This window comes from Mesoplodon densirostris, chromosome 2 (assembly GCF_025265405.1).
Source record: "Mesoplodon densirostris isolate mMesDen1 chromosome 2, mMesDen1 primary haplotype, whole genome shotgun sequence".
Lineage (NCBI taxonomy): Eukaryota > Metazoa > Chordata > Mammalia > Artiodactyla > Ziphiidae > Mesoplodon > Mesoplodon densirostris.
In genome coordinates this window covers 66,620,668-66,641,201 of record NC_082662.1, presented here as the reverse complement: position 1 = coordinate 66,641,201, position 20,534 = coordinate 66,620,668, and the positions used below count along the sequence as shown (strand labels likewise).

The 20,534-nt window shown below is 36.5% G+C and overlaps 1 protein-coding gene across 1 annotated transcript in view; it reads left to right on the top strand.

Annotated features, from left to right (window-relative positions):
• The first annotated feature begins 494 nt into the window (after window positions 1-494).
• Window positions 495-20,534, top strand: part of ERICH3 (glutamate rich 3) — an 81,235-nt gene continuing 61,195 nt past the window's right edge. The window contains exons 1-7 of the mRNA XM_060119571.1: window positions 495-604; window positions 3,256-3,349; window positions 5,812-5,937; window positions 9,630-9,701; window positions 10,892-11,020; window positions 15,651-15,809; window positions 20,155-20,373. Of these exons, the coding sequence (XP_059975554.1) occupies window positions 495-604; window positions 3,256-3,349; window positions 5,812-5,937; window positions 9,630-9,701; window positions 10,892-11,020; window positions 15,651-15,809; window positions 20,155-20,373 (909 nt within the window). The remainder of the gene's footprint in view (window positions 605-3,255; window positions 3,350-5,811; window positions 5,938-9,629; window positions 9,702-10,891; window positions 11,021-15,650; window positions 15,810-20,154; window positions 20,374-20,534) is intronic.

The following is a 20,534-nucleotide window of genomic DNA, read 5'->3' as shown; positions in this document are numbered from 1 at the left end:
AAGTTCAAGATCAAGGCACCAGCAGATTTAGTGTCTGGTGAGAACTCGCTTCCTGGTTCACAAATGGCCATTTTCTTCCTGTGTCCTCACATGGTGGAAGGGACATGGGAGCTTTCTGGAGTCTCTTTTATAGGGTGCTGATCCCACTCATGAAAGCTCTACCCTCATGACCTAGTCACCTCCTGAAGGCCCCATCTCCTAATACCATCACATGGGGGGATAGGGTTTCAACCTATGAATTTTGGGGGGGAACATATATTCAGTCCATAACAACCATTTTACTAAACCTGTATATAATTTTGTATAGCTTCTTGTTAGCAAACAATTCATTTATCTAAAGTTTCAGTTAAAAAAATTAAGGCAGGGCTTCTCTGGATGCCTGCACGTCCAGAGCCTGTGCTGCGCAACGGGAGAGGCCACGACAGTGAGAGGCCCACGTACTGCAAAAAAATAATAATAAATAAAAAAAAATTAAGGCATTGTCTGAAAAAGAAATGGCTGAGCCTGGGGAGACCCAGCTGGTTATTATTCATAGTCATGGAAAAAGATGCTTTAAAAATGGCATCCCAACCAGGGACCTTCAATCTTTCCTAAACAGGAAAAGGTGAGAAAATCATTGTGTGCAAAGATTTCAACTCGCCTGGATTTATTCTACTTGTCAGTAAGACTGGAGGGGCATCACACACACAGACTCATTCAATAGGAGCCTGAGAGAGCAGAATTAGAATGAGGTGGTGCCAAAGCTGGCTAAGCTTTGTTATTAAGACCTAAATATTAAAAGTGTTTCAAAGTCTGAATTAAAAGAATGAGGTATTTTACAGTCAACAGGGAAGTGGAGGTCCACGTTATCTTAACATTTTGACCCTACTACATTTAATCAGGGTTTTAGCACTCATAGCTATTCCAAAACTATTGATTTTTTAAAATATGAGCCTGAAAAACAGACAAAAGACTATATATGATATCAGTCTAATGATTTATCTTAAGAATCTGTGAACTGTGGAATCATGATTGTTAGGACTGAGAGACACCTGCTCACCTTTCTGAAACGAGTTGCTGAAAAGGTATTCTGAGATTCAGAAAGGGTAAGGGATACAACGTTGACCTTTTGGAGACAGGAAACCTTTGATGAACTATAGGACACCAAGATGGTTCATTTAAAAGATGGTTTCAAAGCATTATCTGGGGCTGGTTTTGTATGTGCATTACTGAAGCTCTCAGGTTGTCTTTTTACGTAAACCCAGTGAAATAATGGTTTCTGCAGCTGTTCATGGGTCTGCAACTCTCATGTGGCACCTTGGCTTCTGGGCTTTGTAACTGCTTTTCAGTCTCCTTTGTGGACAAAATTAAACTCTCCTTACCATTTGACAGCATGGAACTTTCCTGAGATGGGCATTAAGGAGAAAAGAGACAGGAAAAGGTCACCAATACCATCTCCATGCAATTAAGGCAGTGCAAATAGCTAAATAAAATTGTTGCTAATGATATTTACTCGATTCTATGAGTCCCTGTTCTTGTTTCAGAATAAGTTAGAGATCAGCTGCTCATGAAATGTATAGATTATAAATCTTTGTGGCAGGTAATAGGGTATGCATTTGTTTTAGGACAACTTTATGTTAGGACCATGTTTAGGCTTGCGTGTTTTCTTTCTGTCCCTCTGTCTCTTTGTGTCTCTCTATATACACACACTCACATTTATACGTGTGTGTGTATATATATATATACACACACACACATATGGATGCACATGCATGCATACATGTATACATACATGTATATGTATATGTGTGCCTGCTTTTGTAAGATAATAATTAATGAGGGATAGTTTAAAACTTAGAAAAAGTAGTTTCAATCTTTGTTTTATAGACTTATATTGACCATGTAACCAAGGAACCAATCTGTCCTCTTTTAAATGAAAGACCGTAAAAATCAGCAGTAATCTATGAACTTTATTTTTTTGGTTCTGGATGTGGAATTAATGAAATTGTCTGGATATATATGTGGAAGTTAACACTTCTAAACTGCTGAGCTTAAGTTTAGTTTGAAATTTATACCAGTAAGAATGAGTCCCAAACAAAATTGTATCTTCATGTGTTGAACACATCGTTATTTAGGTACATAATAAATAAGTAAGGATGCTGAGAATAATGCTCCATCCTGGCCTTCAAATCTAGCAGAGGTATTGGAGGAGGTCATTGAAAGGATGTAACTGCCTCAAGCCGGACCTGGGCAATCAGAGACTCCTTCCCCTCTTCCCTGTCCTTGGAATGCATATGTTCTGCCCACCATTCCCACAGTGGGGACCATTTTCAAGGGTGCAGACTTAAGAGAGCAATAAGTTGTGGAGATCATCGGGACCTTGTACATGACTGAACCCAGTTAAGGCCTCTGTATAAACTTTTAAGATTCTGATGGGCAGGTGTGGAGAGCAACTCATCTTGCAGCTGCCCAAGACAAGTCTCTTAAGGAAGTTCCTTTGCTTATTAAACTTGCCACTTACCAATCTGGAGTGGCTGCCTTTTTTTTTTCACTCTTCCTTTGCCCTCTGTGTGTGGGTGCCAGTTTGCAAACCAACAGCAGTAGACTAAGAAATAAGCGATAACGTACTGTGGGTGCATAATGGAACTCAAGGTCTTAGAGGAACAGAGGGGAGGGTAACACAGCACACCCAGTTTGTATCAGGGGATGTTTCTTGGGAGAAGAGATGCTTGTGCATCACAGATGTTCTCCATTAGCTAATATCTGCTGAGGGAAAGGACTTCCCGGTAGTGGGGCTGTACATTGTGTCCTGAAGACAGGAGAGAATATGTTTAGGGAGTGCAAGGAAGTTTGAGTGACTAGAATTTAGGGTGTGTTACCAGAGGCTGAAGGGTCCTCTGAGGAAACCCCTACTTTTCCATCAGGCTTCCTCCACGAAGACTTTCTTGACAACTGGAGTTGGTGGTCTCCTTCTCTGTGTCCCCATGATTTTTTGCATGTTTCTATTATTGGATTTTTCATAACCAATTTAATTGTTCATGTCTGATTTCCATACTTGTCTGTGGGACAAAACAGCGTCAGGGCTGTCTCCCAGTCCTTATCATCAAACCTAGAAAACAGTAGGTGCTCAATACCTGTTTTTTAAGCACATATGTAAATGACTGGCTGGCTGGATGAATGAACGATTATGCACAGTTTGGGGATGAGAGTCAAGAATTGCCTTGGTTATCAAGCAACACTTCATAAAACCTTAATGGTTTCATTTTTCTGTTCCAGGTTACTTGCAGCATATAATAGCCTTACTGATAAACACCTGGCTGGATATTTTAACAATACAAGGATAAGGCGGCATCTCTTGAGATCAGGGCTGGTAAGGTTTGGTCTCATTTCTACCTACCCTCTTGTTTCATTAAATCCAATAATTCCTATCTTTTCTGGTTTCCTCTTTGAGCTTATCGGTGACATCTTTTCCCTTCCCTTATTTTAGAAAAATTACTTCCTTTCCAAAGCTCTGATTTATCTATTTGAGGCTGTGTTTCAAAAGATAGGAAGAGAGGTCATGATGGCTGCTAAGGCAACTTATAAATTATTGAGGAAAATCCCTATGAGTTTTCAACAGCATATGTCATTTGTTTATTTACCCACTCATTTATTCAACCCATATTTATTGAACATATTGTATAAACCAGGAACTGTTAGGGAATAAGGATAGAAAAGACTTTACTGTCTTCAGAAAAAAAAATATTGTTTTTAATAATCACAGGATATGGTGTGGAAGACATGAACAGTTCAAAATTTTCCTTTAAATTTTTAAAAACTCTTTCATTTCATGTGATGGTTTATTGATACATTAGTGTCTTTCATTAGCTCCAAAACTATCATTTCCAGAAAATTTCTACTTCTCTAAATGTCTATAATATAAAACCTTTAAAAAACACTGTAGTTTTCCATTCAAAGTAAGGGGTGTGGTTATAGAAAGTGTGACTAACAATTTTAGCTGTTTACTTTCTTAAAACACTGTGGGTTTCCTTAACTATTGTTGCCATGGTGTTGAAAGGATATGCATTGCATTTTTAATTGTTGTTTATGTGCTTGGCACTCGTCTGGGTAGTTCTCAGAGAGCCTGCTTTTTGTCTCCTGGGGCTTTGTTATCAGACACACCTGGCTGAAACCTGGCTCTGCCATTTACAAGACAGAATGTTCAGGAAAACACTTAACTTTCTCAACTCCAACTTCTTCAGTTGAAGGAAGATAATAAAGATAATGATATCCCACCCTCAAGATTGTTGTAGCAATTAGAGATGTGTAATAAATGGTTGTTGTAATTGTTGTGGTTACCATTAACACTACTTCTTCAGATAAAAGTCTGTGAGCTTCATATATAAATGAGAAGGACTTTGTATTTACTTATCAACGTCATTAACAAGCACTTATTGAACACTGATTATGTGCATGGCAACTCAAACAGGAAGGACACAGCCCTTTCTCTAGAGCAGTTCAGATACAGTCCCTGAATCAGGAGTGTTCAGCATCACCTGGGAACTTGTTAGAACATGCAAATTCTAGAGCCCCAGCCCAGATCTGTTGAGTCAGAAACTGTGGGGTGGGGTCCATCAGTCTTTTTCAACTTGTCTTCCAGGTGATTCTTCAGATGCTGGCTCAAGTTTAAGAACTTCTGCCCTATAGGAGCTTCCAGTCTAGTTGGGGAGATTAGATACTCCCAGAGGAGAAATATCAATGACAAGTTACTTGCTAAGGGAGGGGCAGTGCAGGAAGTTCTCAACAGTTTTTCCTGGTTGGATAGTCATGACATGATATCCCATGGACAACACATTTCAAAGACCGTAACTGAGTTATTCATAATTCCAAGCACACTTTCTATAACCACACTGCTTTCTTCCATTAGAAAATGCATTCATAAAAAAGATGATCAATAATCAATCACTCGTAGCACAACTCTAGCTGATCTCGATACTCCAATATGTTGCAACAACAGTGCTAAAAAACTAGTTATCAAAATTAAGAAATATGTGGACTTGAATTAGGTATGAAAAGAAGAGCAGGGTTTAAATAAGTGACAAGGAAGATGAACATTCCAGGAAGGATAACATCCTCAGTTTAGGGAAGATGTAGAAAAATAGAACAAATATGCCCATAGGAAGGAATACAAGAAAAAAAAGTAAATAAAATTCAGAAACTATCACTCCTGGGACTTGCAGTGATGTCACTTGAAACCAATCTGAAATACTTTATATCTGCAGTACTGTATAATCTGAAAGTATCTGAATCACAGCAAATTAAATTACATTCTGGGCTAGAGAGGGAAAGAGGAAAAGCAGTGTGAAAACAAAGTAATGAAACCAATTATTTTAAAAACAAATTGATGAGATCCTCTGTAGCTTACATGTTTTGCCCTTCAAAGTATTTCCTCTGAGATCATCAGTCCTGTGATCACTGCTCCTATTCACTGTTTCAAGGTAGCACCCCACGCCTTCTTCCCGAATGTGTTCAAAAAAAGAAATGAAAAGAACACCTGAGTTCCATTAAGGGAAAATTGTTACTCTAATGAAAACCTTGTTTTAAACGTCAAGTGCACCACCTGTATGTGTTTTCACAATGATGGGTATATGAGACTGCCTTTCTTTTTTTTTTCCTTATGAAACATTCATTAAAAGTGAAAGTTTATCAGCCATAGCACTACACCTCATTAGCCTTAAAAGACATTGCTTCCTTCTCTGTCTAATCAACTGACGGTCCATCTCTCTCTCTTAGGGAACTAACAATACATTTTCTGCTTTGTATTTCTATGTATGTTTTATTTATTCATGACAGATCACAAGAAATGGGAGGATACTTTCTGAAAAGGAATATAAACTAAATATCATGAAGAGAGATCACCAAAAATATATCCGGGAGTGCTTAGCCCAGGCTATTTTCCATAAGGTTCTTGATATGGAGGTACAAGTATTAACTATTTTCTTTACAACTGATATTTATTAATATGATAATTAGTAATACTTTCTGTACCCAGAAGCAGGGGAATTCTTCCTATATTTCATTAAAAGGGAATGGAACAAGGTGACCTGAGAAATACTCTATATCTCTCTAGGTAGTGAGGAGACAAGACACTGAAGTAAGCATTTCTTCATTTCAGTTAGGGAAAACTATGGACATCATTGTATATTGTGTGATATTTAATTTAACAAATGTAGAATTTTAATCCGTAATGGCTACTTTAAAACATAGCAGCCCTCACCATCTGTACCTCAATTTCCATTTGCTAAAAAAAAAGTGACATCTGTTTAAATATCAGTAATTCCACTGCCATGAATTATTTCGGATTTGTTATTCTTTGAAGGCTCCGAAGCTCAGCCGTATGCTAAGTTTCAAGGAGCAGGCATTGAAACATCTGCTGTCCCTCCTACTTTAGGCCACATTGGTCAGCACAGATTCACAGATTCACAACCCAAGTATCAACAACTTTTTTTTTCAGTCTGACATGGCATTTTTAGAAGGATATATAGCTAACTTGATAAATTATTTTAGCCTTGCTCCATGGAACTTGTAGTTTCAAGCATCAATACCATTTTAATGTCTGTGAAAAAGCATGTCACTTCTCGGCTTGACCAAGTAGCAGTAAATCAGAAAACTCGGCTCATAAAACCATTGACCTGTGGGTGCACTAAACATTTATGACCAACTGTAGAATCATCAGTAAACCAACACTAAGTGTAGTGCCACTCAAAATATTTATTATTATGCTACTATTAAATTGAGCAAGTGTTGTGCTCTCTTCAGATGTATATGATTTTTTCATTTAGGAATTCATTTTGTGATTTATGTCATGTGCATGAATTACATAGAATCATTGTTTATGGCTCCCAAATTCACTTCTTTATAAAAGTATTAGTTGGAGTTCTACAAATAATGTTGAAAAAATAGTACAGTGTAAAATTAATTATACATAATTTCAAACTTAATCAGTAGGCACCAAGTTCTGTCTTAGTCTTGATTCTTGAACTTTCATTTTCCAAAATTTCCTATAATGCACACATCATAACTGTTAAATGTGCTGTTATTAAAGAGTCTTTGTGTATTCTTAAAGTTTGGAATAAATAGCTTAGATAAATGTTAATGTGTAATATATAATTTTATATAATATATAATATATTTATATAATTTAAAAATAAAATATTTCTAAATTGTTACATTTGTCTCACATTTAGTTTATGGTGATGCTGTTTACTAATGTTGTCGTATTATTATTCACATATTCATTCATGTAATAAACATTAATTGCAAGCTTACCATGTACCAGTATGGGGCTATGTGATGTAGCTGTGAGATATAATTTTTTTAAAACTGCTGTAGAAAGTGATCAAATGTTAGAAGAGAGGAACAAATAGACTGAGCTCAGAAAAGAAGGGAATGATGATTTGTCTCTGTGAGAGTCAGAGGAAGCTGAACAGAGGTCCTGCTTTTTGAACTGAACCTGGAGGACTGAATGAAACTTGACATGAAAAGATAAGCAAGGCATTCCAGAGAGTGAAGACAGCAGGTGTGAAGTTACAGAGGTGTGAGGGGACATTGTGGATGGAAAGGAAAACTCATTGAGGCCAGACTACACTGTGAGTTGTTTGGAAGAGTGGCAGGAAGTGACACTCTCCAATAAGTTGGGGCCCTGTTTCTGGAGGCCTTCAATTCCCAGCTAGGTTTGCAGTGTAGGTGATGAAGCGATGAAACATTTTTCAGCACGGAGTGAAATATATGAGCAGAGCTGTTTTAGAAAGATGATGTTGCTAAAAATGTGGAAGATGGATTAATGAGCTGGAAAAGATTGGAGGTGGGAGGTCAGCTAGGAAGCTGTTGCCAGAGGGTGTGGGCTAACAGCAGTAGTGGACATACTGGGGCGATGCCGCTGCCCACAGGGATCTGGAACAGGGAGAGAGACCGACACTGCCTGGCTGAGGAACGGGGAAGGAGACACCCAGGGCCACTCTGAGGGTTTTAGCTTCGTGGTGTGGGTGTTGCAGGAAATTGGGAAGAACAACATGGGATAGATAACAACCTTCAAACAGTGGGAAAACCTGATAGAGTGGTGTCCTGGAAGCCAGGGGGGTCTCAAGCTGCAGAATGGTTCAATAAGATGACTACTGGGAGGTTTTTATGAAAAAAAAAAAAAAAAGCCAAACAGGAAGTTAGTGTCAGGTAGACCAAGATTCAAATTACAGTTCCACCACTGACTAGATGTATGACCTGGGGCAAGTTCACGACCCTCTGCTTCAGTTTCTTCATTCCTAAAATGACACTGCTTAGCAATTGAAATTGTTCAAGAAGAGATGATGCACACGAAGCACTTTCCCAGAGCACAGATACGCACATAATGTGAGCTTGATCAATAAAATTATGTTTCCGTGCAGTTCTGCATTCTACTTTTATCAGCATTACATGTATTTTCCATTTTTTAAGCAAAATCTGAAGGCTGAATAATATCCCATTGTATATATGTACCATATCTTCTTTATCCATTCATCCGTCGGTGGACCTTTAGCTTGCTTCCACATGTTGGCTATTGTGAAAACGCTGCAATGAACATGGGATTGTAGAATATTTCAATTCTTGAATATATACCCAGGAGTGCAATTGATGGATCATAGGGTAGTTCTAATTTTAATTTTGTTAGGAACCACCATGCTGTTTCCCACAGTGGATGCACCAATTTACATTCCCAACAACAATGTACAAGGTTTCCCTTTTCTCCACATCCAACTTATATGAGGAATGTAAACTAGTCAAACTCATAGAGGTAGAGGGTGTAATGGTGGTTGCCAGGGCCTGGGAGAGAGGAAAATGAGGAGGTATTACTCAACGTGGATAAAGTTTCAGTTATGCAAGATGAATAAGCCCTAGAGATCTACTATATAGATCTATTGCCTATAGTTAACAATACTGTGTCGTATACTTAAAAATTTGCTAAGAGGATAGATCTTAAGTGTTCTTATCACAAACTAATAATAATAAAGAAGGTGGGAGGAAACTTTTAGATGTGATGGATATGTTTATGGCATAGATTGTAGTTGAGAGTTTCACAGGTATATATTTATCTCCAAAGTCATCAAGTTATACACATTAAATATGTACAACTTTTTGTATGTCAATCATACCTCAGTAAAGTGCTTTTAAAAAAATCAAAACAAAAGAAACCCCAAATCTTTAGGAACCTTATTTTAATAATTATATTCTACTCCATTATATGGATGGGCCAAAAACTTAAACCATTCTCTTTAAAGTTCATGTTGCTCCTGAATTTTTGCTTTGAAGGGAAAAAAAAAAACAACCTTTCAGACAACATATTTGTGCATAAAACATTTTTTTTTTTATTATTCAGACTTCTCCCTAGGTTTAGAAATGAAAGTTATGGGTTACAGAGTAGGAACACTTTTATTGCCTAATGTATGTTAGGAATTGGCTTTCCAAAGAGTTGTACCAATTTATATTCCCACTTGCACACTTATGCAGGTGATTCTTCTCCATCTCAATGACAAGAGGGGTAAATGAGAATACAGTTAGATAGTGGGATTATTTTCCTCTAAAAATTTCTTTGCTACAATTGATATGATTCTTTCCTCCACTCTTTCCTGTATGCTTAGCGTTACCATCAGCTTGAAATTAAAAAGAAACTGGAGACATTAGCTAGGAAGGAGCGAATTCAGAGATTTAAGGTAAGGAGCTACATAACTCTTTTACTTCATAATATTATGTCATGATTTTGAAGGCCAATGGTACTATTATTGAAGTGGCTTGGGGGCACTTTATTTTGGGGTAACTCATAACTGAGGTCAAATGATCGTTCTACCAAGCTTAAATCTTGGCCACTATTATTACAGAAGATCATGACAAAAGAGGAGCTGCTGTGCAAGAGAAACTGTAAAAGGCACAAGTCATTGAAAGAAAAACTTGAAACCATTCTTCTCAAGTTTGAAATTTTGCTTTTGTATTTTCTTGATTGATTTGTGATAGAGGCCAAAAGATTTGTTTGTCATAAAAGGTAAAAATAGATGGTGATATTCCCAATAGACTGATAGACTCAAATCTATTTTATCTTAGTCAAAACGTACTCTTATTACAGAAGTGTTGTTAAATAACAGACAAAAAGTCAGTTTTTCAAAATCAGAAAAGTTGGTGTGTAGAGATTTGTGGTTAAGTCAACTTTATCAGTAGTGTCCTATATCGAGGACTGATAGATTCTATAATTTATCTGCTGAAATGTTGACGGAAAAAACAGTTACTGGAAAATGGCTCCTGAAACAGTGTTCTATTCACTCTTGCCCAGATTCCCAGACATACTAACCAGATACATGGACACATTATAGCACTGGCAGAAATTCCTGATAGACACTTCATTTCCTCTGTACGATTTTTATTCGTAACATTTTCACTATAGCTGCACTTGGCGAAAGACCTATATTTTAGGTCCCCCATATGTAATATATAACCCTTTGCTTATGGCATTATTTAATATTTTTTTAAGGCAGAAAAGTAATACTTTCTGGTAGTCTCTACTGATCAGAGTAGTGAGGAACATTGTGCTTCTTGTAATGACCTGCTTAAAGCAGATTAATAAATATTATTGCTGAAACTAAGGATACACTGCATCTGTAGCTATTACTGTGAGAATAGCTATTTCTTTGGATAAAGCATACTCAATTTCCTGCCTTTCACTACCACACCCAAGTCCCCAGTACAGCTGTAGAAACATCTCCTGATTATCATGATGGTCCTCAGAGGGAGTACTTTTGAAAAGAATGAGAAAGAACTTCTCTAGTCATATAACACCTCTTATCTGGCAGGCACTAAAGTAACCTAGATTACTAATTATGCATCGGTTTGTTAAATCACTTTCTTATTCTAGGGAGAGCACACAGGATGGACTATAGGAAATAACATGCCAATCCTGTCTCCCCGCCCCCCAGTTGGCCCCAAGACTAACCATGGCCATAGTGTTCTGGTTGATAAACGACATTCCAGTCCAGTAACACTGGTGAGTCATGTTAATAACACTCTGACCTGCACCATGCCAACTAATTAATTCATGATTTTGTATTACTCTCAGAAAGAAAGCTCTCTGGGTACATGGTTGTATCATCTTGGGAATCCTACTGAGTGAAAACATAATCTTGTATCCATTCAACTCTGTCTTTACTGGTTGTCCCACCTTCATTCAATATCACGCCTGTCAAATCCATTTTGTTACTGCTAGATTAGTTTTCTTAAAGTGCAGATTACTTATGTTACTTACATGCCCAAATACCTTCACTGGCTCTGTGTCACCTATAGAAAAGCCCAGACTCTTGCACCTGACATTGAAGACCCCAAGCCACATGACATCAATTTGGCTATCCTAACAATTTTCCCCACGATTAGCCTTTAGCACCCTACAATGCAGCACAATTGAACTATTGGTTGTTCCATGCATGTTCTATATTTTCTGACCTCTGGATTTTTTTCTTGCTGTTTCCTCTACCCTTACCTTATCTTAAAGCTTCTTTAGGCATACAAATTCAATGGTACTGCACAACATGTCGGGCCAGATACTTACATCTGAGCTTCTTTTATCAAAAGTATATGCACACAGTCTAAGATAAAAATAATTAAATGTACAGAAATTCTGTTTAAAGAATTGCACACTGACATTTCATTGCACTTTGATTCATTTATAACCTAGAAGTGGTATTTGCTTGAAGGAACATAAGGTAGCTTGAAACAATATAGATACAGGAAAAGACTTGCAAAGTATTTCCTGGCAGTTGTTGGTTTCAGCTTTAAATGAATTGATTTGATGACATCTTTATTCTGGCTTTGTGTGGCCAAATGTATTTCCTTGTTAGCATGAACATTTTTTTGGATTGCACAATATTTGTAGAGGAATTGCAATGCTTTCACAGATTATTGAAGTAGGTTCATCACATATAGTGTTAAGCTTTGACATTTTCAAAAGATAAATATGTTTTGACATTTCTCGATGAACAACTCAAGTTGTGAAAAGCAACTGTCTTCCCTTTGTTGTTATCATATTTCCAGGCTTCATTTAAATGTATATGTACACAAATAATTCTGTTATTGGGTGGCAAATTCACTAGACTCTCAAAAGCTTATCCTGGGTGAAACAAAAGAAACAAGGGCCATTTTCTATCTTCCCACCTGTGTCAGGGAGGAAAAACCCTTGAAAGTCTTTCTTTTCAATTTTCCAGCTGAACAGCCTCAATAAGTAGTTTATGATACATCCAGGAGATGTTAATGTGGCAGGAGTGAGAAAGTAATTTAAAATTACAGGAACCACTGACACCAGCACTTTAGCAGCCTTTCTATCTGGTAAGCCAGGATTCTTCACTTAATCACCCCCTGCGGTGCTGCTGTCTCATAGGGGATACTTATTGTGATCTTGGAATTGAAGTTCCCATGTTACAGAAATTCAAGTCCTTCTTTTTTGTTTTCCTAACTTGGTTACATATCCTCTGAATTGTATTCCTGACCTCCAGGTGCCATTGGGATAAAGATAATAATCCTTTTGGGATATTGCCGTCCATTTTTCTCTTTAAACTTTCTTGAGTGAATAAGGAGAGCATATGGTGAATAGTTACTTCACTTGGTCACTAATTGCACCTAAACTTTCAAAATAGCATGTAGGCTTTTAGCTGCACCATGCCATTAAAACTGTGGAAGTCATTCAACTAATTTTGTACATGCTTGGAAAATTCACCCCAAGAGATCTACTAAGAATTAGAAATGCTCAGCTAAGCTGAGTAATCACCAGGTAGTCAATTTCAATTCACATTCTGGTACAGTTTTGAAAATGTTAAGCTACAGTGCCATATATATTCCAAGAAAATATATTACAAACAGTTTAAAATATAGCAAATTTAAGGTGGCTCCTGATGTGAACTACAACAGTTTGTAGTTCACAGCTGTTAGTTGAACGGCGCAGATTTGTTTTTAGAGATACATGTAATCGGTTAAACATTTGACTGCCACATTCATCTAACTGAATGCAAATGTGGGGAAGTAACATTTAGCGCACAGCAGCCAATAGATCATGTTCTAGTTTAGAGTAACCTGCTTTCCAAGTCCTACATTCAGTGTTTTTGCGTTCAGTTGGATTTTTTGACAGGAGTGGGTTTTAAGGAATATTTGTTTTACAGAGATCAAAAGACTTCTTTTGGATGATCTGATCCCTTTGTTCAGAAAACTTCTAGTCTGATTTCTCTTTGTGGGTTTTAAGACCTTTCACCTTTTGGCTCATAGAGGATTGTCTTTTTTCTTTAAACCAAATGCTGCTCTAGTCAGTCCACTTGGCTTCTTGTCTAGGTTTGTATGTGGAGACCAACATAACAACTTTAACATAAGGATGCGCTCCCCGCTTCAACACACACACATGAGTCTCAGCTCCTGCACCATCTCTACTCTATGAGGCATCAAAAGCTCAGACTCCTTTTGTGTCATTGATCTGCCAAATTTAGTGTGTTGCCTTCATCCACGTTTACCAAGATGGTATATATATCACCGTGTGGCTCTTTCAGCCAGAGAGAAGGGGATAAGGGGAAAGTGAAGATGCATTTCTTCTTTCTATGGGCATGATCTGGAAGTTTCATATAGCACTTCTGCTCACATCTTACTGGCCCAAACTGAGGCATACATCTATATGGAGTTTCAAGATACGCTGGGAAATACAGTCTTTATTTGTGATCGGCATGTTCCCTAATAAATATTCTATTACATGAAGAAAGGAAAACAGATATTGGGGAATAGTCTCTTTGCTACCCTTCCCATGTCTGGCTCACAACTGACTCTTCTTACTTTGATGTTCAGATTTACCATTCCTCTTTTCTCCTTATCATTTTCTTCTTTTGCTCATTCATTTAGATAAAATGTAATTACTTCTGTGAAACTTTAATTTTTACTAGTCTCATTGGCTTATTCCAAATAACTTTTAGTTCTAAATTCTATTAGTTTTCAGGTATTTTGTTGTTATTGTCTCTTTGGCAGTATTTGTGTGGTTCATTTGACACTAATTGTCTCGTGCTGCCATTAGATGTTAAACATTACTTTTTCATCTCACAGTGACTGGAGTTGGAATTCAATAAGTGTTAACAAAATCAGAGTTTTGGCAACATATAACATGCTTGTCAAGATGACGCTAAGACCAACTTTTGGTTGGTGGGAGCTGCCTTATCACCAGTTTTTATGTATTTATACAACACTTTTCCAGAGTTGAATATTTGTTGTCACCATTACACCGTGAGTCAATGTAATAAATCTTATTCATTAATCATTTATATACTGTTGTTCTCACACTCTCTTACCCAAATTTGCATGTATTATTCTTAACAGGTTTTCTACTGTTTTATTGTAATAGAACAACTGGGTCAAACATCTTGTTTTTTTCCATTTTTGAAACATTGCTGATCTTTATGCTAAAGTTACAATGTTCTGTCAGTGCTCCAAAAGACACATCTAATGCTCTGAACTGGCACTTTCAGTTTTCTCTGTAGTACATTCTTGATTAGAAAATGCATCAGTCAGGGTCTCAGCAGGAAACAGATGGCTCACACAAATAGGGTAATTAGGAAGGGTTTAATAAAGAAACTATTTAGAAAGATGCAGGTGGGGTTAAGGAAAACCAGCTGGGGATGTAAAGCATGCTGGGGTGAATACAATGGGAAACCACACCACATAGGCTTAGGGGGAAAGAGAGGACTTGGATACCAGAACCAGCTGGCAGGTTCTGGGAGAGGACTTCCTGATAGGAGCTGTGAACTTTGTTGGAGGGACCCAGCTGGCCCATCATAGCCTTGGTTGGGAAGGGTCCAGGAGCCTTAAGACCCCAGTCTCCTTCCCTCCTGTCTTTTGATCTCCTGCCAGTGTCTTTAACTGGCCAAATCCAACTGGAATCCTGAGGTTAGTTGATGTAGTCCATAAAGAAATAACTCCCAGCAGCCAGAGCAGAACAGAGAAGACAGAGAAGAGGGGCAAATGGAAATTATCCAGCCTGGAAAACATCTCCATGTTGACAGTGTTTTCCAAAGTTGCCAGTTACAATTTTTCAGTTTTGTTTTCCTAGTATTTCAAGGAAGAGGTTGAATAAATGGTAATGCCTTAGAAGTAAGTATTTGCCTTCCCTCTTTTTGAATTGTATTGTTTGCTTTTACTTCAGCACCAATCTTAAGACCTAAAGGACTTGTACTAGAGTTGATGTTGAAAACATTTAAACAAGAATGAGTTCATTTTAATCATAGGCCCTTAGATCTCTAAATTAGGAACATTATTCAACTTAACATTTAATTAAACAAAGCCATTCAATGTACAGCATCAATTAGGTATTGTAAGTGAGTTCACAGTGTGAGAAAAATACAGGAACCTAACAGAGAACATCTCCTTTATCGAAAATACTCTACAATTGTGGCAGTTAGGTATGTAGAGGACTTCCACACCATATGTTTTAGCAAATACATTGGGTCATGAGAGTATGTATAATGGAAGGACATAATTAAAGGTTAATCTGTTCAGTAAAAAGGCACCATTAATTAGTCTAGGCAATTTGTTGAGCTATTAATTGGTCCCAGAAACATGTCAAGATACTAATTTAAATGGAATTTTTTTCCTTAATTGTCTAGACAGCCCCTCGACCATACACTGCCCCAGGAAATATGCAGCCTTCAATTCGATTACAACCTCTTCCCAGTAATCCTGCAGTAGGAACTGCTCCAAAGGTAACTTCGCGGTCCAGATCAAAAAACTCATTGCTGGAAAATGAAGCTCCATTTCCCATTGGGGTAAATGCTTTTTCTTCACAGTCTTTAAGATGCTAGATTCAATTAATCTATTTAGTGAAATATATACTGTGCACTTATTAAGCACTTGCCATGTACGTCTGTTTAATTATTTCTTACTTTAATTGGAAGGCCTATAATTTCTGTGTTATTGGGCAAAAGAGTAAGGAATAGATTTGTAATAATTTAAGATGATCTCTCATGAATTTGAAAGGTTGTGTGAAAAACAAAGAGGAACTTTTTATAGCTAGATATGACTTCTATCAGAATAGACCAAGTTTTGACTGCTTCCAAATTTTAAATGCATGAAACCTAGAAAATGAAATTTTCCAAGAATAGGTTTGCATTTGCATGCCGACTTACTTTACCATCAGTGTATGAAATTGCTTCAAGTTTGACTCTGGAGAAGGTTGAATATAGAAGGAAAAGAATGTCCATCTTTAAAAAAAATCCTGAATTAATCACACACAGAAGCTTGACTATACTTCCTTTTCAAGGTTATATCTCAGGTAATTTTCACTTATTTTAATAGAGCATAGGAAGGAGGTATGGTAGCCATAAAATATGAGTTACTTAAAAAGGAAGGATAATTGGGACATTTAGTAATTAGGGAAGGTATTGTTTGTATTTTTAAGACCAAGAAGAAACATTTGCCAGCTTAAGATAGAATCTGTGTTATGAGTACAATTGTAATTATGCTCAAATGGGTGAATTTAGCTCCATTAATTATTAGGAAACATATGACATATGAAATTAAGATATTTTTATCTAAAGCTGACAGATGACCTTGATACTAAGAAGTTAATTCAGACAGATAAATTATTGTTTTTCACATTAAAAGTACAAACATAACCCTAAAATGATAAATAATATTTAAATCCATTTAATATGCTTTTCACCTTGTGAAGCATATTTTACAAACCTTACTTTAGTTAACTCAATAGTAGTTTCTTGGAAAGAAGGAGAAATTAAACCAAAAGTGGTGGCGTTTTTTCTGGGACGACTGCTTAGAGCAAGGCGGGAACTTATTGGGTCAGAAGCCAATTAGGTTGACACTTTCTTGGATCTCGTCTCCACTTTAAATGTCCAGAGATTTCCCATTTCAAGCTAGTGTCCAGGAATAGTCAGATCCTGAGAGACTGTCTCAAGCTAACTAAAATAACACATGACCAACCCATTTTTTCTCACTATAGTAAATCAAAATAGGGAATCAAATCATAATTAGAGACCATTAATTCATCAGATAACAATTAAATCAAAGCTTGTAGGAGCAGTACATTTTCCCCTTATAGGCAGACCTACATGGGAAGCCAGATCACAATGAGAAGGTTGCCTGGTGAATATGGAATCAGAATGAGGGAATATGGTAGAATGGAATGTTAATGGCATCAGGTCATCTTAGCTTGATGCATCTGTCTCCTCTTAAGAATGGGCTTGCCAAAGGTACCAGAAAGCTCAAAGGTCTTTGGCTAAAGCCCTCTGTATCCCCCAGGGATAACTTTGCCTTTAGGACCGGAAATATTCAAAGCCCAATGGGTGGGATTTCCTGTCCCTTAGTTAGTACTCAGATGGGCACTTTCCACAGTTGCCAAGGTGATTTTATTCTTTTCTAAGTTCCTATATCTATTAACTCTACTTGATTGGACCCATCTTTATGTTAGATATGTGAACACTATCAATCAGGTAATATTTAATTTTTTTTGACTAGCGAATGATTTTTCTTTTAGGTGATTTTCCAAATCTGCTCTGAGCCACTGGGTAGATTTATTAATTAAATCTGCACAGGACCTTTTATTTTACCATTTCCAAGTTTTGGGGTGTGAGTGAGTGAGGGATTGCACTTAATGATAGCTTACACATGTGGACAAGATTGAGATCAATTCCATGTTAATTTCAACTAGCTAAACTTACATTTTCCATCCAGTGGAATTTATTGGGCACTTACTATGGACTGGGTCCTGCTCTAGGCATTGGTGATATATCAACTATCAAAGCAGACAAAATTCTCTAACTTTTTGGAGCTTATACTGTGATGTACGTAGGCAAAATATACTGCCAGGAAAGACATGCAATTCTTTCAATGGCACTGATGATGAAAATTACTTAATATAAAATCAGACAAGAAATTCCTAAAGAATAATAGTCTGAATGATTGCTGAGTATGTAGTAAGCACCCACTAAAAGAGTAAAAGATATGCATGGGAGAATTGTTTGAAGGTGCAACAGACTTAAGCAGGTTGAATTTTCTAAGTATAAAGGGTGAGGAGCTTTGATTTAGGCAAAAGCAATTTGGTCAAAACAGACTGGCTGAGATGCTACTGAGTAAAATTAATGGTGTGATTGAAAATGATTATCCTTAGAATGAGAGTTTCTTATACACTGTTGATAGGAGTAGAAATTGGTACAACTATTTGTGAAGGCAATATAGGAATATCTATCAACATTTTAAATGAACATGCTCAAGCATTTTAGCATATTGGAATTTATCCTAGGAAAACACATGCATGTGGAAAGAAACAGATTCAGGAATATTTAGTATTGTAATATTTGCAATAGTGAACACTTGGAAGACACCTAAGAATTTATTGTTTAAAAATATTATGGCATATTAAAGTATATTAAAAAGTAAGGTAAATTATTTATACTGGCATGGGAAGATGTCCAAGATGCTTTGGGCTAAAAAAAAGCAAGGCAAGGAGCAGAAGGTTAATTTTCTAAATTTACTAAACCATTTCCAAATAAGGTATGCCATTGATTGATAACTACTTAGAAATTAAAAGATAACTCCCAGGCCCAAAAAGTTCTGGATTCATTGATTTTATGGTTTTATTATCTCATTTTCACTTCTTTAATTTATATTTGTTATTACAATGTCAATGCACACCATCACAGAAAAATTGGAAAATGTAAGAAAAGAAAAATGAGAGCATAAATAATACCTGCAACATCAAGCATTCTAACAATTCTAAGTCCCTTGGTGAATATCTATTTAAATCCCTTTCTGTTCACATAAATGTTGTTTTCAATCAAAATATGGCATATACATGCCTTTATTTAACCTGCTTTTGTTTATTCAGCAATGAGAATGTTTGGGGAATGACTTTCCTTTCATAAAAATAACTTTTCACAATTTAAGCTCTCAAAATAAAGAATAAATTGGCTGAAAATGAATTTTAAAAATATAAAATAAAGTGGTAAAAAACGGATAAAAATGATTAAAGATACTTTAAAGTTTGGGAAACTACCTTAGATATACAAAAATTATCAATATGTGAAAGTTCAGAGGCTCAAATATACCCGAAACATAAAGTTTTTGTTTATACATTAGGTGCTTTTAATCATTAAGGTAATACATGTTCACTAAAGTTATATGCCCTCACCGCCCCACAATAATTCAAATCCACAAAGGCAACCCTGTGTTCAGAGTCTTCCAGTCATCCCTGATTTTATCAAAATCCACATATAAATTATTTAAAACAAATGTATGACCACACTGCATGGACCTTTTTATATCAGGACTCTGGACAAATAGATTAACACTATTCTTTTTAAAGCCTGATGAGAATCTATTATCAGAACAAAGCAAAATTTAGTTAAATATCCTCCTACTGATGGACTTGGTGGTTCAACTAAATTTTTTTTCCTTTTTCTTTTCTTTTTTCATGGAAAGGCATTTTATTTTAAATATAGCAGCACGGGATGTCAATCCCAAACTGATCAACTAAATTTTTTAGACATATGTGTGTGTGCATGTGTGTGCCTGTGTGTATCCTTATGCACATTTACATAAGTGTACTTGTGTAGTTATCTGGGTGAAATTTATTCCTACAAGTTGAATTTCTAGGAGAAAATAAGCTGAATAGAGACTTTGGGTCAGAGTCTGGGGTTTTGGTTCCTTGAAACCATATTATCAAGGAATGTTATAACACCTGGGTGGGTGAAATCAGTGGAAAAAAAGTGCAAATACCCTATCGTTAAGTGAACTATCCAATCCTATCTCAAAGTATAACACTTTGAACTTCTTGATTTTAAATTGTTTAATTGTACTGGGTCCCCATAGATTTAATGGATTGTTGCGAGAAAATCCCCAAAATACTATAAAAATTCCATCACTGTATGTTTGGTTTAAAAAATATACTTAAATAAGGTTAGAAATCCATGAAAATTTAATTTGCTATGGGTACTACAAAATGCCATTTTTCAACAGATTGAAGTGTTTTAAGTTTGCCTATTGATATCAGTTGTGTTTGAACGCAATGGCAATCATACAGTCTTGTATTTAATTTGGGGTTATGTTGGGTCACCACTTCTACTTCACTTGTTCTTATGTCATGAAATGTGATTACAGGGCAAGAAGGCAACGATGAAGTTCAGGAACTCCATGGACAATTCACAGGGAATGAATCGATATCAATTTCCAAAGATTAACCGTTACATGATGCCTATTCCTCCTCCACTTCCTCCCCCTAATGGAAAAATCACAAGGGAAAATAGACCTGAAACATGGAGAAGGAGAAGAGTTCATCCAACCACTGCTCCAAATGGCTTAGAACCTCTCTTTACCAGGGTGATTATAGAATCAAATTTTCTTTCATTAATTTAGCACCGATTACATTGCACTATTAGATTTCTAGATGAAATCTAAGAGAATCTAGGGAAGTCGAATGCAAAATGACTTGCATAAAGAAATATAATAATTTTATAAATGTAGTAATTGTAAGCTTGAAT